Below are 15,242 nucleotides of genomic sequence, written 5' to 3' on the forward strand. Positions count from 1 at the left end.
CGGTTTGAACCCTTACCTCTCACTAGTAAAGTGAGTGCTCTACCGTTGAATCATATATAATTTTGATTTTAGATATTTTAGTGTTATTATATTGGTTTGTTGCATTTTGATTGTTAGATATTTTAGTATTATTATTGGTTTGTCGAACAATGTGAATCTTAATTGGCATTAAATAAGTCAGGAGATATCATATGTACATTTGTTTGAGTTCAAGATGATCTTAGGAGTAAAATCCTTAAGCTATGGGTCTTCGGAGATAGCGAAACTGATAAGCAACAAGGACTAAGGGATTGTTCGATAGCCTCTTAACAGTCATTATGAGACTACCACTTAATGGCTCATAACATTTTAATAGTTAAAAGATAACCTTAAGTCTGAATATTAAGAGATTACCTCCTAACCATTAAAGATTATGAGTCATTAAGAGGTAACATCTTAATGACTGCCAATAGGCTACAAAAAAAATGTCTAAAAAGCGATGCCCTCGACTAGGTTGAAGATTAATGTGGAGTTGGTTTAAGAGTTTAACAAAAGTTTTTGTTTTTTAAGGTTTAGTCACAATTGTCAATTACATTCAAATAGGTAAAATGACAAAAGTGACCTTGACTTAATGTTAAAATATAGACGAGATTAACAATTTGGACGAATTGACAAGACTGTGAAACCTCTTGCTCCATTGAAAAAAAAAGTTTGGTGACATAAATAACCAGACTTTAGGGGGAAAAACACTTTTCCCGTATATATTAATATCTGGCCACTTCAGTTTTACGGTATATCTGCACTAAAGAAGAATTGTGGGTCGAAGAGTGAAAACGGTTTTTCAAACCACCCAAACTGTGCTATTACTATTATACAAAACTAAACCGGCTTATTTGACTTGGTTTTGACGGTCAAATTGTTTTAACAGGTTTTTAACATTCTTAGTCTCAACATGATAAAAAAAACACATGTAGTTAATCTAGAACAATTATGATGGAATAATCATGTAGATGTTTATGTGTAACTTTATTCAAACAAATACAATAATACACTACTACAAAGGAATACGGGTGAAACAAGTTTGCATATAGAATCGTTGGATTGGTGTAAATTGTGTTTTCAATTTTGCTGTTTGAGTGTATTTACTTTGTTTTTTTTCTATGTCTAGCAACTTGCTAGTCATGTTTGTTTTCTGAAATTTTCCATTCGAAAAATATATATACACACATTAGCTATGGTTGAGTTGACTTATAAGAAACAACTAAAACAAGACAAAAAAATTTATACATGAGCCTAACTTGTCAAAATGAGTAAATAAAACTTTTTAGGGTGATGTATACCTTAAATTGTCTAACTAGAGGAAAAATGATCACCTTTTTTTCCTTTAAAAGGTAACTTATAAGATTACTTAAAAATTCCTTGATTTGTATATAATTAAGTAATTAACCATTTGGGTGACTTTACACTGAATTTGTGTGCTATTTTTAGGTGAATGATAATTTTTTTGTATAAGCTAGCTTTGTATATGTAAATTACCGATTAACCATAAAAAAACATAAAATTATCATTTTCACATTTTGGTTTCTTTTGACTTACCATCATGGCCATTTGGGTTGTAAAATGTTTTTGATGAAGGTAGAATGTTTCAAGGAATTGGAAGTAGAGGAAATTCGAATTAATTATAAGGAAATATTGTATCGTGAATTGTTTGTAAAATGGCAAGAAATTTTAAAAAACTTAGTTGACAAAATTACTTCCTATATCACATAATTTCTTCAAACGTGATACGTCTTATAAGTGCTAAATGCAAAAGAAAAAAAATGATCTTTCTATGATATACTATCCATGAGCCAATAAACTGGCGCCGACCGTCAACACTAAAAGAAAATTCGTCTTTGTAGATAAACAATCTAGAAAACAAAAAAAAATATTGATAAACAAAACAAAGTTTCATTAACGTGTTGAATCAATTACTTTACTATTTCCAATCGATTTACTTTAAGGCATTACCTTTTCTCTAGTAAGTTTAGTTTTGAATTTCAGATCATGAAGTAATATGCATTTTAATCCGATCAATATTTATGTAATTGTAAAATAACAAACGGGAAAGAAAGAAAAACAAGAAGAAATTAGAAAAGAAAATTTATTTTGGTTTACAGGAATATGTTTTAAGATGCATTCGGTTGAAAATCAACACGAAAAGTAAAATGAAAAAATACTTTCGTTTTGACCACAATATTATTTTTTATGAGAATGGGCTTTATGGTAATGTTTAAACATTCTAATTGAATGTGTTAAATTTCATAGGTAATATTTCATGAATGAGGGAATATTTTGCAATTTCATTTTTTATTTTTCTTCGTTACAAACCAAACACATTATTGGAATTTGGAAGTAAATGTTTTCCATTTATGATGTTAATTCCGTTATCTTTTTGAATCCTCAATGTTATTGGATTGCATTTAAGATTTTCGAATGCTTGATTAAAAATTATATTGAATTTGCAAAAAGAAAATAAATAAGTCGGCAGAATTACATATTGATAAATAATATCCCAAAGAAAACGTTAGAGGAATCTTGTCGAATATGAATATCTTTTAATCATTTGAAAGGCTTAACGTTGGATCATTTTAGCTTGCACGTAAGTCTAAAGACTCATTGATGATTTGTATATACCATATGCAGGAAAATTTCATATATCGGTTATTCAAAAGCAGGAGTAACAATACATTCACTCGACCCCAAACAAAACCTTGCCATCTTTGCCGCCACACACCACACCGACCCTGACCCTGTCTCGCCATATCTGCCACCTTCACATCGACACCATTTTCGTGACCACAACTACCGCCACCTCCATCCGTCACCACTAACCACCAAGTGAATCCAATAAACAACTTATTTTAACTCGAGTCTATTTTGTCAAAACCCGTTTTGACCATAACCAAGCTGTCACTTTTTTATTTTAACATAAACCCGTTCGAACCACGACCAACTCTAACTCAACCCATTTATCACTCTACCCGTCCGGTTTGCTAAGCTTACTGACCCTAAACATTTTGCACATGATAAATCAAATCAAACAATGGTAGTACAAAGTACAACAATTCAAAACTTAGATACTCCAAAGTGTGCAAGTTGACCCAAAGTGGTAACTCCAACGTCTCCTACTTGAAAACCGTTTAAACGCCATAACCCAGAACTTATCATTATTTTTCTCTTTCGGGAAAAAATAATTTCTCCTCTCATATATTCATTATTATAATTATAATAATAATTATTATTCTCTTGGTCACATTCGGTTTCTCTCTCTAGAACCTCCTTGTGTTTCTGTTTCTCTCTCTACGAGAGGACGAAGAAGACGAACACAGAAGATATGGTGTCTACGCGTCGCAGTGGATCCATATCCAACAACAATAATAACAATAACAATAATAATAACAAACGCTCATCATCTTCTTCTGATCAGAAACCACCGTCTCCTAAACGCCAGAAGGTAATCCGTAACGCTATTTTCCGCTTAATTTAATTGAATTAATTTCATGTGAATTGATTAGGTTTTGAATTGATTCGTTTTGTTAGGTTGATAATGGAGGTGCATCGGAGAAATCGACGCCTGTTGTGGAGAAGGAGAAAGAATTGAGTCCGGATCAGGCGGAGAATGCGGTTCCGAGCTGTGGACCGAAAGACGGAGGCGAGGCGGTTGCTCCCGCTGCTTCGGTTGTTGTTACTCCGATAGCTCAAGGTGAGTTGTTGAGTGTTTGTGATGTGAATTGATTGCATGTGTGTTGTTGGATGCGTTTATGGTTCTGCATTGTTGGATTTAGTCTGATGAGATTGAAATGATTGACTGTGCATGTGTGTAGTTACTGAACTAGTCAAATTAGGTTTGGATAAGTCAACATTAAATGCATGATTGTGCGTGTAATTAATTGCTTTAATGTTTGAAGAGTAAGAAAAATGGGATTAAAGATGAGAGTGTGTTGGTTTAGAATCAAATTAGGTTTGGATAAATCAACATAATTGCATGATAGTTTGCTCAACTTTATATCTGCTTTGTTTACTTGCAAAGATGCAATCAATTGCTAATACGTTTGTCGAGTAAGAAAAATGGGATAAAAAATGAGAGATTGTGTTAGGCTTGGATAAGTCAACATAAATGCATGGTTGTTTACTTAACTTTATATTTGCTTTGTTTACCTGCAAAGATGCAGTCAGTTGCTAAAATGCTTAAAGAATAAGAAAAACAGGATTAAAGATTAGATTGTGCTTGTTTACAATCGAAATCAAGGTAGGTTTGTATAAGTCAACATAAATGTATGATTGTTTGCTTAACTTTATATTTGCTTTGCAAACCCACAAAGATGCAATCAATTCTAAAATGATTAAAGATTAGATTGTGCTTGTTTACAATCGAAATCAAGGTAGGTTTGTATAAGTCAACATAAATGTATGATTGTTTGCTTAACTTTATATTTGCTTTGCAAACCCACAAAGATGCAATCAATTCTAAAATGTTTAAAGAATAAGAAAATTGGGATTAAAGATGAGACTGTGTTGGTTTAGAACAAAATCAAGGTAGGTTTGGATAAGTCAACATAAATGCATGATTGTTTGCTTAGCTTTATATCTGTTTTGTTTACTTGCAAAGATGCAATCAATTGCTAATACATTTGTAGAATAAGAAAAATGGGATTAAAAATGAGAGATTGTGTTGGTTTAGAATCAAATTAGGTTTGGATAAGTCAGCATAAATGCATGATTGTTTACTTAACTTTATATCTGTTTTGTTTACCTACAAAGATGCAATCAATTTCTAAAATGTTTATTTGAATAAGAAAAATGGGATTAAAGAAAGAGATTGTGTTGGTTTAGAATCAAATTAGGTTTAGATAAGTCAACATAAATGCATGATTGTCTGCTTAACTTTATATCTGCTTAGTTTACCTGCAAAGATGCAATCAATTACTTAAATGTTTAAATAATAAGATAACTGGGATTAACAATGACACGGTGTTGGTTGCTATGAAGGTGCAGCGCCAGTTTTAGCAGAGAAACCGAGAGTGTTTCATCCATGGAAGCAAGGTCAAAGATGTGAGGTGGCTTCACCTTGGTGCAGGCTTCTTTCTCAGACTTCACTGGTTTGTGCTCACCTTTAGAACTGATTCACTGAATACTTACATGCTATGAGTGATTAATATTATGAAGCTGATATGGTGATATGCATTGTTTTCTTGTAGAACCAATCAATAACTCTTTATACAAGCACCTTTATAATTGGATCAAGCAAGAATTCTAGTCTTGTAGTTAAGGATATAAGTGCTGTTCTTTGCAGTATCAAGTGCGATGAGGTATTGAGTAACAGTTTTTAATTTCATGCCACCATTTAAGGGATTCACATTACATTAAGCACGAAAATAGTTCACGTGGATTATTAGGATTTTTGGAGATGAACTCCATATTTTCTATTTGCAGTATGAATACTTACTATTTGTCGACATGATCAGCGCGATGGCGGCCCTGTAGCTATTCTTGAAAGCAAAGGAAGCAAGGGATCTCTTCTTGTTAATGGGAAGACTGTTAAAAAAGGAACAAGCTGTGTTTTGAATCCAGGGGATGAAGTTGTTTTTGGTTCTGGGAATCACGCTTATGTATCCTTCTTTTAGCAAAATATCATGTTAAATGCATTGTTTGTTATTTTCCTTTTCAAGATTTTCTTTAACTTCTTTCCAAATAGATTTTTCAGAAACTACCAAACGATTTGATAAGACCACGTACATATGTTTGTGGTGGAGACCTGAAAAGGCTGCATATTGAAAGACGTGCAGGGGACACATCAGCAGTTACAGGTGCTTCTATATTGGCATCTTTATCTAATCTGAGGCCAGATTTGTCTCATTTGAAGAAAGCTGTGCAAACGGCAACTAATCTTGATAATGATGAGACTGATGGTCTAGAAGTAAATTCAGCGACAATTACAGGTAAAGATAGTGCATCTGAAATTGGAGCTACCGAAACAGGAAATGTAAGTATGATTTTCACCTAATTATTTTTAAGGTTTTTCAACAGCTGTGGTTGGGTTATTATGCATATATATATTTGAACAGGCACAGCCTGCTGTGGCACCAGGAATGTCTGTAAGATCTGCAATGTTGAAGGAAGAGATTCTTGCTGCGATTATTGATGGGCGTGAAGTTGATGTTTCTTTTGATGATTTTCCATATTATTTAAGGTTTTATATCTAATCAGCACGATTATGTTAAAAACGCATGCAAGGACGTGCTACTTAAATGCTGTTACTTTATGCAGCGAGAACACCAAAAATGTGCTTATTGCAGCATCTTATATACACTTGAAGCATAGAGACCAAGCTAAATATGCTTCTGAACTCCCTACAATGTATCCTAGAATCTTGCTTTCTGGTCCTGCAAGTATGTTACTAATACTCCTTTTTTATCATCTGATCAAATTAAGGTTTGGATCTTTCTTTTTTGTATGAATATTTTTCTAAACATTTTTTTCAGGTTCTGAAATTTATCAGGAGATGCTAACAAAAGCGCTTGCACATTATTATGGCGCTAAATTGCTTATATTTGATAGCCATTCGTTTCTGGGTGTAAGATTTAATCTGTCAGCATTCTACACTTAATCTATTTTAGAATTAGTTTTACAAAAATTAAGTCTTTCAATTGAATTGTAGGGTTTATCATCAAAAGCTGAGCTATTGAAAGAGGGGAGTACTAACAATGTTTCAAAGCGAAGTACTGGAACTGCAAGTACCAATAGTGAATTAGATGTAACCGGAAATGAAAATGTTTCTCATGACCCACAACAGAAAATGGAGGCTGACTTTGTTACACCTACTGCAGGAACCTCCAAAAGTCCCACATTCAAACTGGGTACGTTCTGTTAACAGAATTACTGTTTATTCTTTGCTCGATTAATGTGTTTCTCTCTTTTTTTTTTCTAACACAAATGAAGTACAAATGTGTAGGTGATAGAGTAAAGTTTATAGGTTCTGCATCTGGAGGAAGCATATACCCGTCTTCATCTTCTTTAAGGTGCAATTTGGTTACTTCAACTCGTTTGTTTGTCTGTGTGAAAGCTAAATTTAAATTCTGAGTATTTGTGAGGTCGCAATTTTTGACCAATTTTAAAAGTTGGTTGATGTGCATTTTAGACTATTATTGTAAAAATATAGTATTTGTAGTCATATTTTAGACAACAAATATCTTATTGGTACAGAGATGGCAATCTTGAACCGTTTTCTTATGAATGAGCCGCTTACTGGTTGTGTTATATCTCAAAAATGGAATGGTCAAATGGATGGAAAGTCACCCGAAGTGTATCATTAATGCATATGTTAGGATTAAACGCACACACGAAACCGAACACGACACGAAAGCAATAAACGAACACGAGGATTTAACGTGGTTCGGTCTAAACTGACCTACGTCCACGGGTGGCAACTAGGTATATCTTTATTGAGTGACAAATATTACAAGTACATAATGTTGTTTATATAGAGACTGAACTAGGGTTAGTAAATTATTATGCAAGAAATCTAAACCGGGCCGGGCTTGGGCCCGACCGCCCACACCCGTCTCCTCTTTTGACTTCATATAATAAACCGGGCCAACAAGGCCTACGAACCCAACAATCTCCCACTCGGAGGCCTTGAGTACTCTCGTCTGCACTCCTGATTGTACTTCTGTAATCTGAACATTAAACTTCTTCTAGTTGCCACCGCCTTCTCATCAATTAACCTGAAGGCCCGTTGAAGCTCCCCGGAGCTCCAACACGTCAGTCACGGCTAAAACTGCCCCTGACCCGTTCTCTGTCCCTACCGGCTCCCACTGAAACAAACTACCGGATCCCGAGATACTCTGAGAACAAACACTCTCCATATTCAGCAAGTAATTCACTGGAGAGACTTTTACAGCTGGAATACTGGTTTTCTTAATCCACTGTCGACCTGGAACTGTAACTGAAACACGACCTGTGCTCCCACTGTCACGATGTCCCCCAACTGATTTAACCTTCCTAGCTCGTTCATCCTGAATCTTCACTTTGGCTCTGGGTTTGTTACTTGCAAAACGAACCTTCTTCTGCCCACGAGATTCTGTGAACCGGACTTTGTCTTTCACCAAAACTGGATCCACTCCTTTCGGTGACATATTGACCATATACAACGAACCCATTTTCTTGCCACGAGCAACCACGAGATTCCCTTTGACTACTTTCCACTGCCCATATCCCGAACTTAACATCGTGCCCTTGGTCATCCAACTGCCCAACTGATATCAAACGTTTCTTCAAACTTGGAATAACCCTCACGTCTTTCAAAGTCCAAGAAGTACCGGCTGAAGTTATCAAATCAACGTCTCCCATACCCGTAACCTCTAAAATATCATCATTCGCTAGTCGAACCTTTCCAAAATCCCCAAATTTAAGATTCTTCATCGTTTTACTACAGTGAGTGGCATGAAACGATGCACCAGAATCCATCACCCAAGCATCAACGCTACTTTCAACACTACAAACCAAAGCCTCATCACTACTGACCCCCGTCATCTGTGTCGTCTTCTGTAACGTTCACCTCTTTCTTACCATTCGGACACTGATTCCCGAAGTGTCCTTTCTCTTTACAACCCCAACATTCAATATCCTTACGAGTCTTAGACTGACTCCTCTTCCTGCTCTCACTGCCTCGCTGTTTTCCCTTACCTCTACCTTCTGTGACTAGCATATTGCCTGATGATTCACCTGAACTTCTGCGTCTTGAATCTTCTCCCAGAATCAGATCTCGAATCCCATCGAAAGTAATATTTGTAGACGAACTACAAACTGCAGTCACTGTTTGCGACCAACTGTCGGGCAAAGAGGATAATAACAAGAGGCCTTGAACTTCATCATCAAACTTAATGTCAACTGACACTAAGCGGGACAAGATCGAATTAAGATTATTGATATGAGTTGTAACTGACCCACCCTCTTTCATTCGAGTTGTCACTAGCTCTCTGATAAGATAGACCTTATTCGCTGCCGAAGGCTTCTCATACATGTTGGATAGTGCGTCCATCATACCACGGGCTGTGGTTTCTTTCATGACGTTAAACGCCACATCTTCCGACAACGACAATGTAATACAAGCCCTAGCTTTCTTGTCTAACTTCTTCCAATCTGCTTCTGACATCTTTTCTGGTTTTTCATCCTCAAGCACTACATCCAAGTCTTTCTGACAAAGTAGTGCCTCAATCTGCATCTTCCACCAACCAAACTTCTGTCCGTCAAACTTCTGTATCGAAACTTTTCCGTCTTCTGCCATGACAATGACTAAAACGAAAAACTGGATAAAACAGAGACAAACACAGCAATCGCACGAGCCTGAACTTAACGACTGTTCTACTGAACTCTGTTAAAAAAATCAACCTATTTATACGCAGCGGAATATCGAACTGAAAATCAGAAACCAAAACTTTAAACTGAAACGATAAACCTGACAAACGCGGTTGGCACTGGTTCTCCGTTTCTTTAACGCTTCTTCTGACTTGACAACGATTCTTCAATGAAAAATAGAATCCTGATTCAACTTGTTCTTGGTTTGATTAGGCTGATCAGCGATAACAGGTAATCAGGCCGGCTTCACTGCTCGGCTACCACACTTATACTTTGACCACAAACCCGTAACGGCAGCTGGTTACTCAGTTCTGTCGGCTAGACTGCCCGACACGACTTTTAGCGGTTGATGCTTCTTGAATGACGATCGAACAAATCGGTAATAGGGTGGCACTACTGCCGGCAAACCCTAATCGAACTGATGACCAACAAGACGAACCCGGTGACCGCTGGGTTAATTTGGCGGCTGCCAAAAAACGAAACCCTAGATCAACCCTATCTTCTGCAACTCAAAAAAAAACAAGCGTTGGCTTACGGTGGTGTATGGCGGTGGACTGAACCCTAGTCGCGATCGTCGGGCTGGGTTTAGTGGCGGCGAAACAGCGGCGGCGTAAACCCTAACGACAATCGGAGAACCGTAGCGGCGGCGGAACCCTAGCGCAGTAGGGTGGCGGCGGCTGGATGGTTTGGCGGCGACTCGGCTGGTTCAACGTGTTCTTCGCGTGATCCGAACCTAAGCTCTAGATACCACTTGTTAGGATTAAACGCACACACGAAACCGAACACGACACGAAAGCAATAAACGAACACGAGGATTTAACGTGGTTCGGTCTAAACTGACCTACGTCCACGGGTGGCAACTAGGTATATCTTTATTGAGTGACAAATATTACAAGTACATAATGTTGTTTATATAGAGACTGAACTAGGGTTAGTAAATTATTATGCAAGAAATCTAAACCGGGCCGGGCTTGGGCCCGACCGCCCACACCCGTCTCCTCTTTTGACTTCATATAATAAACCGGGCCAACAAGGCCTACGAACCCAACAGCATACACCTTCTAAGTCGTATTATTAAAAAAATGTTTATTATGAGAGCGCTTTTACATATCATATTTAACACATCTTGCCACCTCCAGTTACATGTTTTATATGCTGTATCATACAATCTTCTAAAGTATTTTATTAAAAAAATGGTTTATTTTTTATTCAAATGTTTTTTATAGTTATTTTCACGGTTGCTATGTTTTCTTGACCTTAGGGGTCCAACTTCTGGGGCTCGTGGGAGGGTTCTTTTACCTTTTGAGGACAATTTTCTCTCGAAAATCGGTGTAAAATTTGATAAACCAATTTCTGATGGGGTTGACTTAGGTGGACTTTGTGATGGTGGTTATGGATTCTTTTGCTCTGGTAATTTAATAATTTTCCACATGCACATAAACTTGAAGTATCTTGTTTTCATTGACATTTTTACTCCATCTAACGTGGTGTTTCATTATACATGTTATCTCTACCAGCCAATGAGCTTCGCTTGGATTCCACAGGCACACAAGATCTTGATAAAGTACTCATCAGCACGCTGTTTGAGGTAGGCTTTTGCTTTTTAGCATAGTTATATTTTTCATAGCTTCCAAAGTAAGTGGTTCTTTTTTTTTCTGGCAGGTTGTATCCAGTGAGAGTAGGACTATTCCTTTCATTTTGTCCATGAAAGATGCAGAGAAGTCTATTGTCGGGAGCTCAGATTCATATTCCACATTTAAAGACTGGCTCGAAAAGCTCCCAGACAATGTTGTTGTAATCGGTTCACAAACTCACACCGATAGTCGCAAAGAAAAGGTAAATCAAATCGCATAGTTGTTTATTTTGAGAGGACACTGTACCATTTTTATGTTTAATTTTCTTTTACACTTATTTGTTTTTTAGATTTATAGCTTTTTTGAATGTGTATTGAGTTATCTTTGTTAATAATTGCATTCAGTATGCTTTTATTACAGTCACATCCTGGTGGTTTACTTTTCACAAAATTTGGCAGCAACCAAACCGCTCTGCTTGACTTTAATCTTCCGGTAATGACTTTTGCCTTCGGTATATCACCCGTGTAAAAAAGTATCTATAAGTTAATCCTTATATGAAACCTTGGTGTAATAAATTAAAGAAAAAACATTTTTCAGGATATTGGAAGATTACATGAAAGGGGGAAGGAAGTTCCTAAGGCAACTAAGCTTTTAACAAGACTTTTTCCTAATAAAGTGGCCATTCACATTCCTCAGGTTTGTGCCCTAAGTTCCATTGGCTTCTTGTCTCGTATACACTCATACACACACATTTATGAATTTGTGAGATTCTGCAGGATGAGAATCTCCTTGCTAGTTGGAAACAACATTTGGACCGAGATGCTGAAACCTTAAAGATGAAAGGGAATCTTAATCATTTACGTAATGTAAGCAAGTTTTCATTTACAGTTAATTACCAATGTTACATTACGTGTTTCCAACTTTGTGGGTACTGCAATCTACAACATTTAATGCATAATGATACAACAATTACTATGCAGGTTCTTAACCGCAGTGGATTAGAATGTAATGTGCTGGAAACATTGTGCATCAAGGATCAGTTGCTTACAAATGAAAGTATGCTGAGTCTTTTTTCTTCAATCACATTACATATATTATAAGAGAAATTATTGTTTAAACTAATTAAATGTTTTGGGTAATTGAAGGCGCTGAGAAAGTGGTCGGATGGGCTTTAAGCCATCATTTAATGCAACATGCTCAAGCCGATGCCGATGCAAAACTTTTTCTATCAAATGAGAGGTATTTAAATTACAAAAGTCTGTTGTTTTTGTTCTTTAGTGTTTCCTGTTTCTTATTTCTATACACTGCTACCTGACAGTATACAGTACGGTATTGAAATGCTCCAAGCAATTCAAAATGAATCCAAGAGTTTGAAGAAGTCTCTCAAGGTGATTTCGGTGATCTATGTTTGTTGATTGTTACTTGAAACCGTTGCATACCAATTTTGCTGATATAATAATATTAAACAATTATAGGATGTTGTGACGGAAAATGAATTTGAGAAACGACTTCTGGGTGATGTCATACCTCCTAGTGACATTGGAGTAACTTTTGATGATATTGGAGCACTTGAAAAGGTCAAAGATACATTAAAGGAGTTGGTTATGCTCCCTCTACAAAGACCTGAACTTTTCTGCAAAGGCCAATTAACCAAGGTTGAGCTCTTTTTGAATATATATTATATACATTTTTACTCTACATAACAAGCTGGCATGAATATAAATGTCCAAGCTTGAATATATATATTTGGAGCAAAATTGATATCTAATATAAGTTGTTAAATTACAGCCATGCAAAGGCATTCTTTTGTTTGGGCCTCCTGGAACCGGAAAGACTATGCTGGCTAAAGCTGTGGCTACTGAAGCTGGTGCTAACTTTATAAATATATCCATGTCAAGCATCACATCAAAGGTCACACATTAATTTCACAAGTTTCTGCATATGAAGTAAACAAGCCTAATCAAGTGGTTTTTTTCCCCAACTAATACAGTTCAAGCACATTATTTGTTTTCTCATAGAAACATCCAAACAATTTACAGTTTGTTTTTGTTTTTTTTCTAGGGGTGTATGGGTTGGTTTTGATCAGATCAGTTTTGGCCCAAAACCATAACCATAATTGAACATTTGGTTAACCATAGAACGCTAACCGATCGGTTATGGTCACTTGGCTTCACATATTGATTTGGTTCGGTTCTAGTTCTGCTAACCGTGAACTAGAATTGGTCATAAAATGATTGAGCTTGAATAAAGTAACTCAAAACAATGTAATTGTGCCTGAAAGTTTGGGCTTGAAATTTTGAACTACTTAATGAATAGGGATTGAATAATTTGAGCTTTACCTTTTCACATTTGTATGTATTTCATAGCATTGAAAAATTATATAATCCATAATATTAATGTTAAGGCGTATTGGGTCGGTTTGGTTAACCATGCATTTAGTATACTCGGTTTTGTCGGTACCATAGCCGACCCATTACTTTTGATTTTCAAAAGAAAATATTAAACCGATTTGTTGGTTTTTGGTTAGGTTCGTTTAATTAGGTTACGGGTCGGTTAATTCAGTTTCATGCACACTCCTACTTTTTTTTCTCTAAAGAAACAAACAAAAAAGTGTTGTGGGACTATTGAAGGCATTTCGACTATTGTAAAAAATGACCCGTCTGAACTTGAACCCGTTTGACTCATACTCTAACCTGCCATCTCTATATAAAGTATTAAAGTTGCCTTTTTTACAAAGCTTTTGCTCACTTTTTTCTTTCTATGTTCTCTTATTCAGTGGTTTGGTGAGGGTGAGAAGTATGTGAAGGCTGTGTTCACATTGGCTAGCAAAATATCTCCCAGTGTTGTCTTCGTGGATGAAGTATGATTATTTATTCTATTTTATAATCGTATTGAATAACTAATTGATAAAGCATAACTTGATTATTTTTTTCAAGGTGGATAGCATGTTGGGGAGGAGGGAGAATCCTGGAGAACACGAAGCCATGCGTAAAATGAAAAACGAGTTCATGGTGAATTGGGACGGTCTTCGCACAAAAGATACCGAACGGGTTCTTGTTCTTGCGGCCACAAACAGACCTTTTGATCTTGATGAGGCTGTGATTAGAAGGCTTCCCCGCAGGTATAATATGCTCCAAATTCTGTATGGTGGGTCACCGGAAACGGGTAGGTTTTTGCACAGTTTAAATCTGGTCGGGATGACAAGAAATACTTTTTTCTAAGGGTGTGCATGGAACCGAAATATAACCTAACTGTAACCGAATCAACTGACGCAACTCAATTCATTAAAAAAAGACAGTTTGGCTATATGTTTTTTTTAAAACCGATTTGTTGGTGTTAATAAGTTATTTATCTAGGCCCTTGCATGCAACCTAGGTATTTAACTGTAGGTCCTTGCATGTATGCTAGGCACCAATCAATTGTAATTATTATTTGCTTAAAGGCCTCTCTCCATATAAGGAGTGGGTCATCTCTTGTAATATATACAGTTTTACATTAATCAGATTACCGTTGGTTTGGTTGCTATCAATCAAAACCTGTAAAAACATAACTGAAAAACTGATTAAATTAATAAATGCTCTAGCCCTAAAACTTTAGATCAAAATGTGCAATGATCAATTAATAATTAATAAACTAAAAGATTCAGGTTCAATATTTCAGGCCTAAATTCATTAAAAGATTTAGGATCATTTGTACAGAGCGATGGGGAATTAGACAGTGATGTGACCCATCGAGTTCAGGTAGGATGGTGTAGATGGAAAGCAGCCACATGTATATTGTGCGACAAGAGTTTCCCGACTAAACTAAAGGGAAAATTCTATAGGGTGGCAGTTAGACCTGCAATGCTATATGGAACCAATTGTTGGGCCATCAAGAAGGCACAAGTGCGGAAGATGGAGGTAGCAGAAATGAGAATGCTACGTTGGATGTGCGGGCACACAAGGCTAGACCGAATAAGAAACGTTGTGTTTCGCGAGAGATTAGGGGTGGCGAACATAGCAGACAAGATAAGAGAGTGGAGATTGAGATGATTTGGACATGTGAAGAGAAGACAGACGACGAATCATGTTAGATCCGTAGAAAACATTACTATAGAGGGGAGGAGGGGTAGAGGACGACCGAAATTGACTTGGGATGAGAGGATTATGTAAGGCCCCGAACCCGGTAGCCCTACTTTCGCGTCGGATTTACTCATAAACACAGTTCTTACAAATCAGAGTTCATTAAACTTTCGCGGAATATAAAAACTTAAAACATTTCATATCAAAACACGTCTTGTCTTAAAACATC

General features: G+C 36.5%; 1 protein-coding gene across 2 annotated transcripts in view; it reads left to right on the top strand.

Annotated features, from left to right (window-relative positions):
- Nucleotides 1-3,255: 3,255 nt before the first annotated feature.
- Nucleotides 3,256-15,242, top strand: part of LOC143538255 (uncharacterized) — a 29,900-nt gene continuing 17,913 nt past the window's right edge. For both annotated transcript variants that reach the window (XM_077031851.1, XM_077031852.1), the window contains exons 1-24: nucleotides 3,256-3,475; nucleotides 3,562-3,724; nucleotides 5,011-5,120; nucleotides 5,220-5,330; nucleotides 5,487-5,630; nucleotides 5,717-6,004; nucleotides 6,087-6,211; nucleotides 6,289-6,410; nucleotides 6,504-6,595; nucleotides 6,680-6,878; nucleotides 6,974-7,040; nucleotides 10,640-10,788; nucleotides 10,896-10,966; nucleotides 11,041-11,214; nucleotides 11,373-11,444; nucleotides 11,550-11,648; nucleotides 11,729-11,818; nucleotides 11,933-12,008; nucleotides 12,098-12,191; nucleotides 12,271-12,340; nucleotides 12,428-12,607; nucleotides 12,741-12,863; nucleotides 13,729-13,812; nucleotides 13,889-14,073. In XM_077031851.1, the coding sequence (XP_076887966.1) occupies nucleotides 3,356-3,475; nucleotides 3,562-3,724; nucleotides 5,011-5,120; nucleotides 5,220-5,330; nucleotides 5,487-5,630; nucleotides 5,717-6,004; nucleotides 6,087-6,211; nucleotides 6,289-6,410; nucleotides 6,504-6,595; nucleotides 6,680-6,878; nucleotides 6,974-7,040; nucleotides 10,640-10,788; nucleotides 10,896-10,966; nucleotides 11,041-11,214; nucleotides 11,373-11,444; nucleotides 11,550-11,648; nucleotides 11,729-11,818; nucleotides 11,933-12,008; nucleotides 12,098-12,191; nucleotides 12,271-12,340; nucleotides 12,428-12,607; nucleotides 12,741-12,863; nucleotides 13,729-13,812; nucleotides 13,889-14,073 (3,008 nt within the window). In that variant the 5' untranslated portion in view covers nucleotides 3,256-3,355. The remainder of the gene's footprint in view (nucleotides 3,476-3,561; nucleotides 3,725-5,010; nucleotides 5,121-5,219; nucleotides 5,331-5,486; nucleotides 5,631-5,716; nucleotides 6,005-6,086; nucleotides 6,212-6,288; nucleotides 6,411-6,503; nucleotides 6,596-6,679; nucleotides 6,879-6,973; nucleotides 7,041-10,639; nucleotides 10,789-10,895; nucleotides 10,967-11,040; nucleotides 11,215-11,372; nucleotides 11,445-11,549; nucleotides 11,649-11,728; nucleotides 11,819-11,932; nucleotides 12,009-12,097; nucleotides 12,192-12,270; nucleotides 12,341-12,427; nucleotides 12,608-12,740; nucleotides 12,864-13,728; nucleotides 13,813-13,888; nucleotides 14,074-15,242) is intronic.

Source organism: Bidens hawaiensis, unplaced genomic scaffold, assembly GCF_021521415.1.
Source record: "Bidens hawaiensis isolate Kalapana, Puna unplaced genomic scaffold, B.hawaiensis_p1.1 tig00011541_1, whole genome shotgun sequence".
Taxonomy (NCBI): Eukaryota; Viridiplantae; Streptophyta; class Magnoliopsida; order Asterales; family Asteraceae; genus Bidens; species Bidens hawaiensis.